Here is a 16,026-nt window from a genome sequence, read left to right as displayed (position 1 = left end):
CGACCCTAAGAGTATTGTGACAGCCGGGATTCGATCGCGCGTCCCACAGAGGGCAGGGAGCGCGAGAGACGGGTTGCGCGCGCATCTGGTGCATGGGCATTTGCGGTGTGGTACGATGCAAAGGGGACGCAAAGCTGCAGGTTCTGCGCTGGCGAGGTGAAGGGGGGGACGAAACCTCCCGAACAGAATCGTCCAGGAAAAGAAGCAGCGAGAACAGAAGTCGGTAGAAGCAGAAACTTCGAGGGTCGCAGTTTCTGGAAAGCGTGGCTTAACTAATAAAAAGCGAGCAGCCTTCGAAGGGAGCCAGCTGTTGTTAGTATTGGACGGCGAGTTCAGCAGCACCCAGAAGTCTAGGGTTCGACACGCGAGTGAACTGGAGCAGTGTCCAGGCGGAAGCAACGCAGTTGGAAGTCTTGAGTTCGAGTGCAGTGGACTGTCTCCGGAAGTCTTGGGTTCGATATACTGTGAACATGAGTGACTGAGCTAGAAGAACTAGCCAAGGCAAACGAACTGTGAACTGAGAACTGACAGTTTTGTGTTGTAAATAGTGCTTTGTGAACATTAGTTGAGATCAGGAGTACATTGTATTTAAAAATAGGCTTAAGGACTTTACTAATAGACGGTAATTATACACAGTATGTAAAGGACGTAAATTATATTTTGTTATTGAAGTGTTGTATCAGTGAAGAAGTGTGTTGTGTCAGTGAAACGTTTACTGTCAGGGAAGCTTTATAGTTTATAGTGGCAGTGCAAAGTATTTGAACAGTGAAATGTTTTTGAAGTGTTAGTGAAATCAGGATAGAATCAGTGAAATGTGTCGTAGTTCCAGTGCAGTGAGTGAGTTGACAGAGAAATGAGTGTAATGTTGAAAGGTACTTGTGCAGATATGAGCATATACTCGTGGGTTTTAGTTCGAACTTAGATTTAAGATACAAATTAGATTTATTTTAAATGTTATTTTAAGTGATCGTGCTTCATTTAATTTAGGATATTCCCTATTGTTATTATTATTATTATTATTATTATTATTATTATAAATTATTGTTAGTATTAATTACTTGTATTAATTATTGGTATTATTAAGTATATTTATAATTAACAAGTTTATTATTGTCATTATTGAGTGTAATTAGCAGACATCGGATTCTAGGGCAAATGCCTATTTTGTTTCTTTAGGAGAAAAGTAAAAATAATTATTAATATTTGTGTTTCATGGAAATTGAAAGGTATTCAAAGAGTTTTATAGTGCCCTAAAATGCCCTAAAACGGTTATTAGAGCCTAATTTGTTAATATTCGCCAAAAAATGCCTAACTCACTGTAAAGTTTCGCATTTTACTCCTACTTTTTATAATTTATACATGCATTCACTGCGAAATTTAAGGAATTTAAAAAGTGGAAAGTTTGCTTCACACCGGCCATGAAACCATTGATAAAGGAAACAAAATGTTTTGAATCTCACGACACTCGCAATAGATTTCACCGAATTTAACATGTTTGGAGGCATAAATGCCGACAAAGAAGCAACCTTAGTTTTGAAGCAGGCAACAATCACAACATGTGCTGCTACCGATTCAGAGATATACTATACTATAAAAATGACTGTTTTCGGTCTGAAACCGATTAGCTGTACTGCCCTTCAGAGTGTCATAAAATCACAATTTTTGGAGAAAGAGTGTTTTTGAAATATTTATGAAAAGTCGTAAAACTGCGAATTAGTAGGGTAAACCGTTACAAAATATTTAAAAGAATGGCCCTTCTAGTGTTAACTACCAGGAAATGCAACAATAAGTGGAACTTTGTATTTTTGTCCAATTGAATCTCAATAACAACGGTTCATTTGAATGCTCGTTAACAGTTGCTCTTTCCCTCACCTTATTTGTGTTGAGAAGTTTTGAGCGGTAGGACGTTTTCCTGTGAAGTTTAACGCGATAATACCGAAAAATATAAGTGCAAAATCTACATTGATCCGGCAATGGCTAACAGAATATTCAGAATTCACTTATGATGGAAAAATAATATTCTGCATGATTTGTAGCAAACAGGTATGTAACAATAGTTGAAATATATAAATTCTATTAATTTTAATGAGTAGGCCTATAATATTTATACATTGATTGAGCTATCCTGAGGTATAATTCTTTTTAAGACCACTACACTTTAACTTTTAAATTCCGATAGTTAAAGTATTTGCAGGACATTAAAATTTTGATTGTTCGAACCCACTAACTTTGTGATAGAAATACGGCAATACAACAATTAGGATTTTATTTTAATTCAGTTTACTTTACATTTTTAGATTTCGCAAGAAAAGAAGTGCCACCTAAAGCAGCATGTGCAAGGAGCGGCTCATAAGGCTAAAGCTCAGCAGAAAAATCAACTGCAACAAACTTTACTAACACAGCCTACTTCATCCAATCTCAGCAGCAATTTCTATGCTGATTTAACCAGAGCGTTTGTTGCTGCTAACATTCCCTGGAATGCAATTTAATATCCGGTTTTAAGACAGTTTTTACAAAAATACTGCAAACAAAATATCCCATCTGAGTCGACCCTAAGAAAAAATTACTTAGACAGAATATACAATGAAACTTTAGCTTCCATTCGGGAGGATATAGGTGATTCTTACATATGGGTCTCTGTGGATGAAATCTCAGATCCTATGAATAGGTATATAGCAAATATGGTAGTAGGAAAACTTAGTCCTGATGGACCTTCGATTCCACACCTCGTATGTGTTAAGGAACTTTCGAAAGTGAATAGCCAAGCCATTGCTTATTTTGTAAATAAAGGCCTACAGTCTTTATACTCAGGTAATATAGACGATTCTAAAGTTCTGTTGTTTTGTACTGATGCTGCCTCATACATGGTTGCTGCAGCTCCACTTCTTAAAAAACATTTTATCCTAACCTCACGCATGTAACCTGTCTAGCACATGCCCTTCACAGGGTTTCTGAAACAATCCGGAATGAATTTCCTCTTGTCAATTCGTTTATTTCTAACACAAAAAAATGTTTTTGTAAAGCCCCATCCAGGATTTCAATATTCAGAGAGAACTTTCCAGATATCCCACTCCCACCTCAGCCGGTTGTTACACGATGGGGAACCTGGATTCAGTCAGTGGTGTATTATTCTAAGTATTTTAAAGAAGTGGTCACAGTTATTGATAAATTACCTGAAACTGATAGTGCAGTGTGTGTGAAAGCAGTGAAAGATTGTCTGAATGACTCACGAGTGAAAAACGATATTGCCTACATAACATCAAACTTTTCTTTCATACCTGCAAGCACTGAACAATTAAAACGTGAAAAACAATCTCTTTGTAGCCAAATAGCAATAGTAAAGGAAGCTCAAGTGAACATACATTCTGCTTTGGGCGAAACTGGGGAAAAAGTTAAAAATAAGTGGGACAACGTATTAAATAAGAATGTAGGATTTTCATTGTTGGAAAAAGTATCAAGAGTGATATCGGGGGAAAGTGTAAATGTTCCAGTAAGTATTGATGTTTCTATTGTACCTAATTAAAAATTTGCGCCTTTCACATCAGTTTCGGTTGAAAGAAGTTTTTCTGCTTTCAAAATGATTCTCAGTGACAAAAGGCAAAGGTTAACTGTGGAGAACTTAGAAAAAATTCTGGTGGTGTACTGTGCAGATAATTATAATAAAGTCTGAGCATGGAACTGAATTTCAATAACTTAAAATGAGTAATCTTGATATCAATAATCATTATTTCATTAGTTTCAATATATTAAATTTGTGCAGCTCTGTTTATAAATATAATATAGTATTCTTTTTTAATGTTTAAACATACTTTTTTGTGCGTATTTTAGTGTATAACTAAAATTTTCAGTGAAAGAAATAAGTATGATACCTTGATGTGCCTAAAATGCCTATTTTCATTAAAATAGAGCCTAATTTTACAAATTTTGAGCTTATTTTAGGCGCCTAAAACTGCAATTTTTAGTGCCTAAAAATCCGATGTCTAGTAATTAGTTACCACTGCCACCGGGTATATACCCATTGCAGTGTGAATAAATACATACATACATACACATTGTTGTTCTCAATAGTCCAAGTGAATTGTCATTGTCGTCTGTGGATTGCAATAACGAATACTGTGTTGCTGTGTGGAGTGGAAATCCCATTGTTGACGGGAGTGTTTAAATTCAATTATAGAAACTGATTATTATTGTTATGAATAAAAGTTGCATTATTGTTTGAATTAAAAGTCACAGTATCTTCATAGCCGCGTTGTGCTCTCAGTGATAACACTAACCAATTTTTAGGCTGATTGAAGCTGTTGACTTTCATGACAAATTTAATCGTACTATTACTTCATAAACAACTCTCCAGCCTATCCTATCCAGATCACTTACAATCAATTCAGGATTGCATATCAGGGAATAAGGTAGTGACTAATCTGTAAGAAAGGAATCCTAAGCGTTTGGAGATTAACTTGCTGATATAAGAGTTTGGAGCGAATACTTCAGTTTCAATGGGTTAAACATCAGTTATGCTATTCTGAAATAAGAGTAGACAAACAATGTTTCATACAGAACACTGAAACACCAAAACACAAAAGGAGACTCAAAACAGACCTACTTCTCTTCAATTACTTGGTCACTGTTCTACTGCGTTACGTCTCATACAAAATGATGCTCTCAGCTAATATTTTGTATGAAAAAGTAGAAAACCATCATTTTAAGGTATTTATGAAAACTTCTTTGTGCAATAGGACTGTGTAAACATCATTTTTCATCCTGCTATGGAAATGTTTTGACTCACATAAGGGTCCTTATGGCAGATAATAAAATTTATGTTCGGCCATATGAAAAAATACTGTGAGTTTCGGTCATGTTATCGCGGGAACAATGTCACCTAATACACAGTATGATGATGCAAATACAGTATCTTTGATATTCCACATTTTCAGTTTGTATAATAGTGGCAAAAACCGACACTTGTAGCTGATTTCAGAGCCTTGTTCATTCCAGAGCACAATAGACTGGTAACTAAGACTTTCGTGGTTCGAATCTTGACTGGGAAGGAAACTTTTTTTTATCCCTTATTCAAATTTATTCACAATACTTTTCGATTGCTGGTAAAATTCATGTTCTGGGAATAATAAGTTAATTAAGTAGTAAAATATCGCTGCAATTGAAAAGTATTGGGAATAAATTTGAATAAGGAACAAAAAAAGTTTCCTTCCCAGGCAGGATTCGAACCACGAAAGTATTAGTTACCAGTCTATCGAGCTCTGAGTGAACAAGGCTCTGAAATCAGCTACAAGGGTCGGTCCGGTTTTTTTTGCCACTACTGTACATAAATCTGTACCAGTTACTTCTTGGAGACTGAAGGAAGTTACTCTAGGTACAAGCATGGTTAAAAAAGGAGAACTCTTTCATTCAGAACATTAAAATTATGTAATTATTCAGTATTGCAGTGCCCTTCTAACATGATCGCTAAGTGTAATATATAATTTCGTTTTTATGTAATTTTTCTCGTACAATTTTAGAAAGTTTTCTGTTTGATTCAAATTTAATTTTAAGTTTTGTGTTTGTTATACGAGGGGGATCCAGGAAATAATGACCGTTCGCGCATACCCGCCGCGCAGCTGACTCCCCTTCCTTGTTTGAAGGTCAACTGGCTTCCTTAACATGTGTTCTCATAATGTTGTGAGTACTGGTTGCAACAAGTCGCCATTGTGCATTTTGTGTTACTTCAAAATGAACGACGTGATTGATAATCCCGCTGACTGTGAGGTGAGGAGTGTGATTCGATTTTTGAATGCCCGACATTTGAAACCTGCAGAAATTTACCGGCAATTGAAAGAAGTGTATGGTGATACTGTAATGAATGAAAGAAATGTGAGAAAATGGTGCGAAATGTTCAACAATGGGCGAACAAATGTCCACAATGAAACTCGACCCGGATGCCCGTCACTAATCACAGAAGACCTGAAGACTAAAGTGAACGACAGAATCTTGCAAGACAGGCGCACATCACTCGACGAATTGCATATTGCCTTTCCTGACATTTCTCGTTCTTTGCTTGGTGAAATTGTGTTGCAACATCTTGGCTACCACAAAATCTGTGCCTGCCCGCACACTGCTGCTTCAACTCGAGAATTGCTGGATCAATTCGGTTGGGAAATCTTTGATCATCCGCCCTATAGTCCATCCAGACCTTGCTCCTAGCGATTTTCACCTTTTCAATAAGCTGAAAGACTTTCTGGGTGGTGCGCATTTTGGAAGTGATGAAGAGTTGAAGAAGACAGTGAACACCTGGCTTAATGAACTGGCAGCAGAGGAGTATAACACGGGAATTCTAAAGCTAGTGAACAGATACGACAAATGTTTAAATGTAGAGAAGTAAAGGAAGCTTCAGTTATGTAACAGACTTCGTTTTTTCAAATAAATATATTTTTTTAATTATTACAACAAAACGGTCGTTATTTCCTGGATCCCCCTCGCATAATTTTCTCTGAGCTTTCCCCCTTTATAGAGGCTATATACAGAATTATTTCGTATGTCAAAGATTACTGAAAGATGTGTATAAAGGGTCGTTCAGAAAGCACGCCAGTTTTGGTATATCAAATTATGAACTTCATTTTTTCAAAATACTTTAAACTAGGACATAAACATGTTCAACTCACCTTTCCATTTCAGGTATGGAAAATGATGTCGGGCATATGACGCCCTCTACTGCGCTGGCATGCAAGAACTCTGTCCGTGAAATTCGCTATGACTGACAAATTTCCACTTGGATTTTGCCGACAACTCGTCGAATTTTCTCATTTAACTCACGGATGTTTCGGGGTTTACTGGCATACACCAATGATTTATTTATTTTAGTACGTTATTTTACGATGCTTTGTCAACAGCTTAGGTTATTTAGCGTCTGAATGAAATGAAGGTGATAATGCCGGTGAAATGAGTCCGGGGTCCAGCACCGAAAGTTACCCAGCATTTGCTTGTATTGGGTTGGTTGAAAAAACTTCAACCAGGTAACTTGTCCCGATTGGGATTCGAACCTGGGCCACCTGGTTTCGCGGCCAGATGCGCTGACCGTTACTCCACAGGTGTGCACTCAATGATTTAAGATTAACCCACAGAAAAAAAAATCGCATGGCATTAAATCACATGACCTTGGTGGACATTGGTGGTCACCATTACGCAAGACGAGACAATCCGGGAACAGCTCAATTGTTTCGCGGGCAGAGTGACTGAAGGCACCATGGTGGTAATGCGAGATCGCCATACTGAAGAACATCCTATGCCTAATTCTTGGGAACGGCGAAGAACGGATTTCATTGGACTAACAGTCGCACTGTACTGAACCTCATGTTGCACAATAGCAAACTGCTCCATGGCTGGACACACAATGACGAAATGCGAGAAATTCAGACTGAAGCAACAATCGGAATGTTTATGGATACTTACTTACTGGCTTTTAAGGAACCCGGAGGTTCATTGCCGCCCTCACATAAGCCCGCCATCGGTCCCTATCCTGAGCAAGATTAACCCAGTCTCTACCATCACATCCCACCTCCCTCAAATCCATTTTAATATTATCTTCTCACCTACGTCTCGGCCTCCCTAAAGGTCTTTTTCCCTCTGGCCTCCCAACTAACACTCTATATGCATTTCTGGATTCGCCCATATGTGCTACATGCCCTGCCCAGCTCAAACGTCTGGATTTAATGTTCCTAATTATGTCAGGTGAAGAATACAATGCGTGAAGCTCTCCGTTGTGTAACTTTCTCCATTCTCCTGTAACTTCATCCCTCTTAGCCCCAAATATTTTCCTAAGAACCTTATTCTCAAACACCCTTAATCTCTGTTCCTCTCTCAAAGTGAGAGTCCAAGTTTCACAACCATACAGAACAACCGGTAATATAACTGTTTTATAAATTCTAACTTTCAGATTTTTTGACAGAAGACTAGATGACAAAAGCTTCTCAACAGAATAATAACAGGCATTTCCCATATTAATCTGCGTTTAATTTCCTCCCGAGTGTCATTTATATTTGTTACTGTTGCTCTAAGATATTTGAACTTCTCCACCTCTTCAAAAGATAAATTTCCAATTTTTATATTTCCATTTCGTACAATATTCTGGTCACGAGACATAATCATATACTTTGTCTTTTCGGGATTTACTTCCAAACCTATCTCTTTGCTTGCTTCCAGTAAAATTCCCGTGTTTTCCCTAATCGTTTGTGGATTTTCTCCTAACATATTCACGTCATCAGCATAGACAAGCAGCTGATGTAACCCATTCAGCTCCAAACCCTGTCTATTATCCTGAACTTTCCTAATGGCTGTTTATGGATATCGAGATGAAATAAAACAATGTCGACAACCGACTAGAAAAAATACCAAGCGATTCAAAACCGGCGCGCTTTTTGAACGACCCTTTAGTCCAGTGTCAACAGACTGCACCTGCATATATGATATGGACCATTCCCTCCTTACCTAACTTGTGTTAAACGTGATCAACACTGAGCTCCACTTATTAAGTACAAGGTAAACAGGAGGTAACTGGCTGTTCTCACATATGTCCTTCTCCTCGTCGTTGTTCTGGTCCATTATGGCACTGAGCACAGCTGAGTGCTTCTTGCCGTCAACGGAAAGCTTCTGGATGAAGGTGGGCACCGCCAGGGTGCGGGTGTCCTTATGCAGCAGCTGAATCTGCATCATGCTGTCCATGAAGGCAACCCAGTTGTTATTCCAGCGGATGTTCCCTACTCGTCCTTAGAACAGAAAAACGCCAACACCAATCAGATCTGACAGTGTTGCCAGATTCTCTCATCAGAAATCCTGGACAGGTGATGATACTGCGTACCATAACGTGACTACACATTAGAATTAATTCAATTTGCAATACAACTGATGTTATTGGTTTTATTTTTAGTTTCATTACATTTTTGCTAGATTATGAAATTTTCTGTTAATTAATCGAAATTTGCAGCTTGATGCTTTACTTTTCGCTGATGATTTAGTTCTCATGGCATCAACTGAAGATGATTTACAATATTCAGTACACAATTTAAATATCGTCAGTGAAAAATATAACATGGAAATTAATATCGAAAAATCGAAAATCATGTCATTTTGTGGGAAATTCCCTGTACCAAGCAAAATCTGTTTGAATAATAAAATAATAGAAAGAGTAAATACCTTCACTTATCTTGGCTATACATTATCACCTTATGATGATGTAGATATTGCTGAAAAAATATGTAAATATAATAAAACAATGGGGATCATTAATAAAATCATGAAACCCTCACTAGTACAAAGACACACAAGAATAGGCTTGTATAAAACCTTAGCACAGGCAGTATTAAGCTATGGTAGCGAAGAGTGGACTGTGAAGAATAAAGATGTCAGTAGAATAACAGCAAGTGAGATGAGGTTTATGAGAGCAACAGCTGAATATACTCGCTGGGATCATAAAAAAAATGAGGACCTAATGCAAGAACTTCAAATAGAACCCATTATGCAGTTCATCAGCAAATATCAACTTCAGTGGAAGGGTCATCTCGAACGAATGAATCGATGCAGAATTCCAAAAGCACTGTTTCATTACCATCCATATGGCAAAAGATCTCTAGGCTGTCCAAAGAAGAGATGGACTGTAAATTCTAGTTTGAGACCGTAACAGGCCACTTGGCCTAATACTTGTTAGGAAGATGAATGATGATGATGAAATTTTCTTTGAATTATAAGTTCGGAAAAATGTCATATTACAACTTGATCCCTACAAAAAAAAAAAAAATGAATAATACAGGATTTAAATCCTATCAATAATAAATCAACTTCCAAAGACAGTAAAGAATAAAGATACCGCAGACTGTGGTGTAGTTCATGCTGCAGGGATTTTATGTTATATTGGTGGCTATATTGAGTATTTTTATTTGTGAACGCACCCCCATTTCTCCCTCTCTGATTGGAGAAAGAAGAGAGGGGTGCGCTGTCTGCTGGAGGAGCTACGAGCGGCCTCGAGAGACAGGGCTCACTCGGCAGGAAGAGAGAGAGACGACCACTAGTTTGCAACCTTCACGGACGGATTCGTCGTTTGCCTGCAGTTCGCCATGGGCAGGCCTGGGTCGACCCGCCTGGTTGAAAGGGAACGACTCCGATTATGTGGGGGATGCATCATTGATAGAACGCCGGTCTGATGTTGCATTTGCATAGACCTGGTGACTGTTTGTTTCATCGTTAACAGAGCATTGGCCAGCTCTGTTAAATATTACATGCCGGACAGTGGAGAATGGTTAACATCGTTATGCGACAGTGAAGTTCCACCGAGTGTAAGATTGTATTAATGGTAATACTTTGTGTGTCTGCGACGACGTATGTTACGCGAACCAGCATCTGCAGTCAGCTGAAGGTTGGAGTATTGAACTTAATTGTATTTATCAGAGCCCGTGCCCTATGGGGTACTGTATGTTTTCTTGTAGGCGTTTTGATCACTCCTAGTGTGTATTACCATTATTGTGACTTCTTATTTCAGGTTAGTTATTAGTTTTCTCTCTCTCGGCAATTCATGCCGTTATTAGATCTTCAATATTTATTATCTCCTTTACCACCACCACCCCCTTGTTTGGGGTTATTCTTATGTACCTTGCAATTCTTAATTTGCATAGTATTTGTAATTTTCTTTTAATACACTCTACTCTGTTTGCTTGTTTATTAAATTGTTATATTGATGGTGGCTTTTTCTTATAAGTATTATTGTCAGGGGCAACCAAAAACCTTGACGATCCATTTTCCTTCCTGGGTTATCCCCAGGCACGCTGACACGACAATACATATGAATACATACTACAGTCTCTTTTTTTTTAAATTGGTTATTTTACGACGTTTTATCAATTGCTATGGTTTTAGAGCTTTGAATGAGATGAAGGTGGTAATGCCAGTGAAATGAATTCAGAGCCTAGCACTGAAAGTTTCCCAGCGTAAGGCCGAGAAGAACGTGACAGAATGGTACAAATTAAGAACTGGAGAGAAAAGATGGACTACAACCTGTGATTTGTGGAAGGATCAAGATTCTTGTTGATTGGGAATTCAGAAGACGTAATCGCATGTCCCAGAACCGATGCCAGTTTGATGTAGTATGGAAGGACGGGTTAATGGGTGAAAAGAAAAGTATGTGTGGATGGAGGCACCAATGTACAGAGAGACAGGCAGGAGGACGGGCAGACAGATAGCTGACAGCTAGATAGTTGGCTGGATAGATGAGTACCGTATATATTCACCTGAGCAGTCTGCGGACACGATGCTGCGGAAGATGCCTTTGTAGTGGTAGCCCCGCAGCCTCAGCTCCTTGTAAATGTCTCGTGACGTCAGCCCCAGCTCGTCGTCGCCGCAGGCCGGTGCCGGAGGCTCCAGCTCCACCATGTCTTCAGAGATGTTGTCACTCAAGTAGAAGGAGCCAGTCACCACGGCTGTCTTGCCCTCCACCACTTCGAAGTTGCCGCTGACCTTCTGCACCATCACCACCAGCTCAACAATCGCTGTGTGAAAATTTATGTTAGATTATTTTGTGCAAAACGTTGCCAGAAAACTTAGCAGTCAAACAGATCAACCGATCGCAACAGATAAGATTCCTTGCATGAATTATTACCGTGTATTTCCGCAGATAAGACGAGGTATAAATTTCGAGCACAATATTATAGTTTTAGGTTGTATCTGTTCTTTAAGGGGAGAGGATGGTATTTTTTAAAACTTTTTTCCTATTTGGTGTAAAATATTAATTTTTTGTATGTAGTTGAAAAAAAATATACCCAATGTTTGTAAAATAAACAATTAAAATTTAATAATTTTCTGATTTCCTTTCTTGCAAACAAACAGACGTATTTGTAAAATGAAATCAATTAACAAAATTCTGTTACAGAGAAAAGTTTTCTAATAGTCTAAAGAATGTGTTCTAAATTTCATGCATGTATCTTTAATAGTTCACAAATTATATCCATTTTTGTCTGGCAATGTAGCAAAAAAAAAAAAATGAAGTTACTGGAAACCGATAAAAGCGGGCGTGTGATTTAAAAATCCTAGCACAGGAAGTTTAAAAATGACGTCTCAACATCCGATAAGGGCACAAATACCCACAAAACGTTATGCAATGCATTCCACACATATCAAAGGGCATTTTAAAGAAAAAAAAATTTTTTTTTTTTTTATTTAATTTACCGGAAACAACAATAAAAGTGGGCGAGCGATTTAAAAATCCATAGCGCAGGAAGTTTAAAAATGGCGACTCAACATCTGATAAGGGCACAAATACCCACAAAATGTTATGCTATGTATTCCACACATGTCACATAATATTTAAAAGAATTTTTTTTTTTTAATTTATTCATTTTTCACCAAAAAATACCGTCCTCTCCCCTTAAGACGACCCCCAAACTATCAACTATTATGGGAAAAGGTGAAAGTGGAAACAGTGATAAAATCCTTCAGAAAGTGTGGAAATCCTAACGCTATGGGTGACACACAGGACGATTTGTTATGGAATACTGATGACGAAGTAGAAACCGACTTGCCACATTCAGGATGGGACACATATGACAACGCTGTCAACAATGAAAGTCAGGACTCCTTTTTTTAGTGTTCATAAATGGTCTTGCTCCTCCTAGTAAAAGATGCAAGGTCATCCCATATTATTTGCAGATGACACAAGTATAGTAATTACAGCCAATAACTCCAACACATTCCAATCTTCAACAGAGGAAATTCTCTTCAAAATATGTGACTGGTTCTCAGTCAATAAATTAGTATTAAATTGTAACAAAACTAACATAATGCAATTTAAATCCTGTGCAAATTCAACCTCGCAAATTTCTAGCGTAATAATTAACAATAGATCCCTATTAGAAACAACAACAACCAAATTTCTTGGCTTAAAAATCGATTAATGTGTTAAATTGGAAAAATCATATTAAAGAAATTACCCCCAAACTAAATTCAGCTTGTTTTGCTATTAGATCTATGCAAGAGATAGTAAATATCAATACCTTAAAAACAATATACTTTGCATACTTCCACTCGGTAATGAGTTTTGGAATAATATTCTGGGGAAATTCCACAGATAGTAACAGTATATTTCTATTACAAAAAAGAGTAATTAGAATAATAGTAGGTGCCAAATCTAGGGAATCGTGTAGGACTATTTTAAAAAAACTACAAATAATGCCCATGGCTTGCCAGTATATCTTTTCATTAATAATCTTCCTCGTATGTAATCGTGAAAACTTTGTAACTAATTCAACAGTTCATAGCATAAATACACGTTAAAAAATGACTTTCATACTCCATCGGCAAGTCTATCGTGCTATCAAAAAGGAGTGCGTTATATGGCAGTAAAAATGTTTAATAGCCTCCCTATCGATATAAAAAATGAAACTCAAAACATAAGATTATTTAGGGCCAAATTAAAGAAGTACCTAATTTCACATGCCTTCTATTCTGTAGGTGAATTCATGACATTCAATAACACTTCATGAAATTGATACTAAAACTTTGTGTTGTACTAGTAGACTATATTGTAAATCTCGTCTGTATATATTTCATCTAGACTGTGACTATAAATTAAGACTTTATAATAGTATTAAGTTTTTTGACTTGTTCCTTATTCTAGCTGTGAGCAATGTATGAATACCATGGAATGTTAATAAATACAATACAATACAAGCTCTTTGCCTCGGACGACGAACATGATTTGTTGTATTTTATGATGGTTTAGTGTAGAATTTTAAGGTCTCTTTTGATGTCTCCCATATAAGACGACCCCGGTTTTGTGGGTATTTTTAAGATACAACTATCGTCTTATCTGCGGAAATATATGGTAGGTATATTGAGTGCATAAAGTTGTCAAGTGCCTGGCATTGGAAACAATCAACTAATTTCAAGAAAGTTCACTATCAGGAATGTAGTGGAAGATCGTGCAAGGCTAGCACTTCAACAGGGAACATATAGTTTTCAATAATTTCAAGGGAAAAGCTGTTCCGGGGCTGGGTATCAATCCTGGGACCTTAGCGCACCAATGCTCTACTGACTGAGCTATCCAGGAACTACACCGGACACCATCTCAATTTTTCCCCTTATATCCACAGACCTCAAGTGGGCTGACAAGACGCCAGAAATCCAACTTTGAATGCACACAAACTCTGTGTCACTTGAATTGTGGTTTTCTGTTAACGTACCTACAGTGACATAGAGTGTTAGTGCGCTAATTCAAAGGTCCCGGGATCGATACTCGGTCCTGGAACAATTTTTCCCCTTAAATTATTCAAGTCTGTTTCACATGGAGCTATACATAAAAGTTAGATTTGCATAATATAGTTTCCAGCTAAAGAAAAAACTGATATCAAATTTTTCAATTAAAAAAATCCAAAAGCCCTATGAAGCTGCTATTTTAAGCAATTATATTCAATACTATTCTTTTTTTTCTGATTTCATCTAAGCCTGAAAACTATACAGATTTACTAGATGATCCATAACTCACAAGAGTAGTATTACAAGTAGTATTACAATCTTTTTGACATCTGGGTCATTACCGCAAACAAGAATTCCATGGTATACCCTGCATATTGACAGAGTGAATAGCTCATGTTGCATGTAATAAAAAAGTGTAATACCATATTGGTGGAAAGTCCATAGTTTCCTAAAATAGTCTTCATCCCCCCCCCCCAAATGTTTAACACCATCTAATTCGGAAACTATTGCGAGTAGAACAGTGACTTTTGTCCATAACGATAGAAAATCTAATAAAGAATCATTTATCCCTCTGGTATATTCAAATAGCATGGACGGTTTTTTTATAACTTTAATTAAAAAACCACTGAATGATGCGAGCAGGTTGTAACATTGTAGCCAGAGAGGGAAATTGAGATAGTTCACCTAGGGAGACAGAGCTGAGTTCGTTAACTTCTTACATCTGTATTACTTACTTACTGGCTTTTAAGGAACCCGGAGGATCATTGCCGCCTTCACATAAGCCCGCCATTGGTCCCTATCCTGAGCAAGATTAATCCAGTCTCTATCATCATATCCCACCTCCCTCAAATCCATTTTAATATTATCTTCCCATCTACGTCTCGGCCTCCCCAAAGGTCTTTTTCCCTCCGGTCTTCCAACTAACACTCTATATGCATTTCTGGGTTCGCCCATACGTGCTACATGCCCTGCCCATCTCAAAGGTCTGGATTTAATGTTCCTAATTATGTCAGGTGAAGAATACAATGCGTGCAGTTCTGCGTTGTGTAACTTTCTCCATTCTACTGTGTAAATGATATGTTGTTATTGAAGTGTTGTAACAGTGAAGTGTGTTGTGTCAGTGAAACGTGTTCCTGTCAGTGAAGCTTTATAGTTTATAGTGGCAGTGCAAAGTATTTGAATAGTGAAATGTTTTTGAAGTGTTAGTGAAATCAGGATAGAATCAGTGAAATGTGTCGTAGTTCCAGTGCAGTGAGTGAGTTGACAGCGAAATGAGTGTAATGTTTAAAGGTACTTGTGCAGATATGAACATATCATACTCGTGGGTTTTAGTTCGATCTTAGTTTTAAGATACAAATTAGATTTATTTCAAATGTTATTTTAAGTGATCGTTTCATTTAATTTAGGATATTCCCTATTGTTGTTGTTGTTGTTATTATTATTATTATTAATTATTGTTAGTATTAACTATTAGTATTATTATTAATTGTATTTTTAATTAATAAGTTTATTATTGCCATTATTGAGTGTAATTAGTTACAACTGCCACCGGGTATATACCCATTGCAGTGTAAATAAATACATACTATACTTACATACTCTTAGCCCCAAATATTTTCCTAAGCACCTTACTCTCAAAACCCTTAACCTATGTTCCTCTCTCTAAGTGAGAGTCCAAGTTTCACAACCATACAGAACAACCGGTAATATAACTGTTTTATAAATTCTAACTTTCAGATTTTTTGACAGCAGACTAGATGATAAAAGCTTCTCAACCGAATAATAACAGCTTACATCTGTATT

At 37.3% G+C, this 16,026-nt stretch overlaps 1 protein-coding gene across 1 annotated transcript in view; it reads right to left on the bottom strand.

Moving 5' to 3' along the window:
* Positions 1-16,026, bottom strand: part of LOC138711949 (fatty acid synthase-like) — a 147,644-nt gene that overhangs the window by 95,647 nt on the left and 35,971 nt on the right. Inside the window, exons 18-19 of the mRNA XM_069843256.1 lie at positions 11,265-11,522; positions 8,556-8,753 (exon numbers count right to left, since the gene is read on the bottom strand). Of these exons, the coding sequence (XP_069699357.1) occupies positions 8,556-8,753; positions 11,265-11,522 (456 nt within the window). The remainder of the gene's footprint in view (positions 1-8,555; positions 8,754-11,264; positions 11,523-16,026) is intronic.

The sequence above is a fragment of the Periplaneta americana genome, chromosome 2 (genome assembly GCF_040183065.1).
Source record: "Periplaneta americana isolate PAMFEO1 chromosome 2, P.americana_PAMFEO1_priV1, whole genome shotgun sequence".
NCBI lineage: Eukaryota > Metazoa > Arthropoda > Insecta > Blattodea > Blattidae > Periplaneta > Periplaneta americana.
This window is presented reverse-complemented; position numbering and strand designations above follow the sequence as displayed.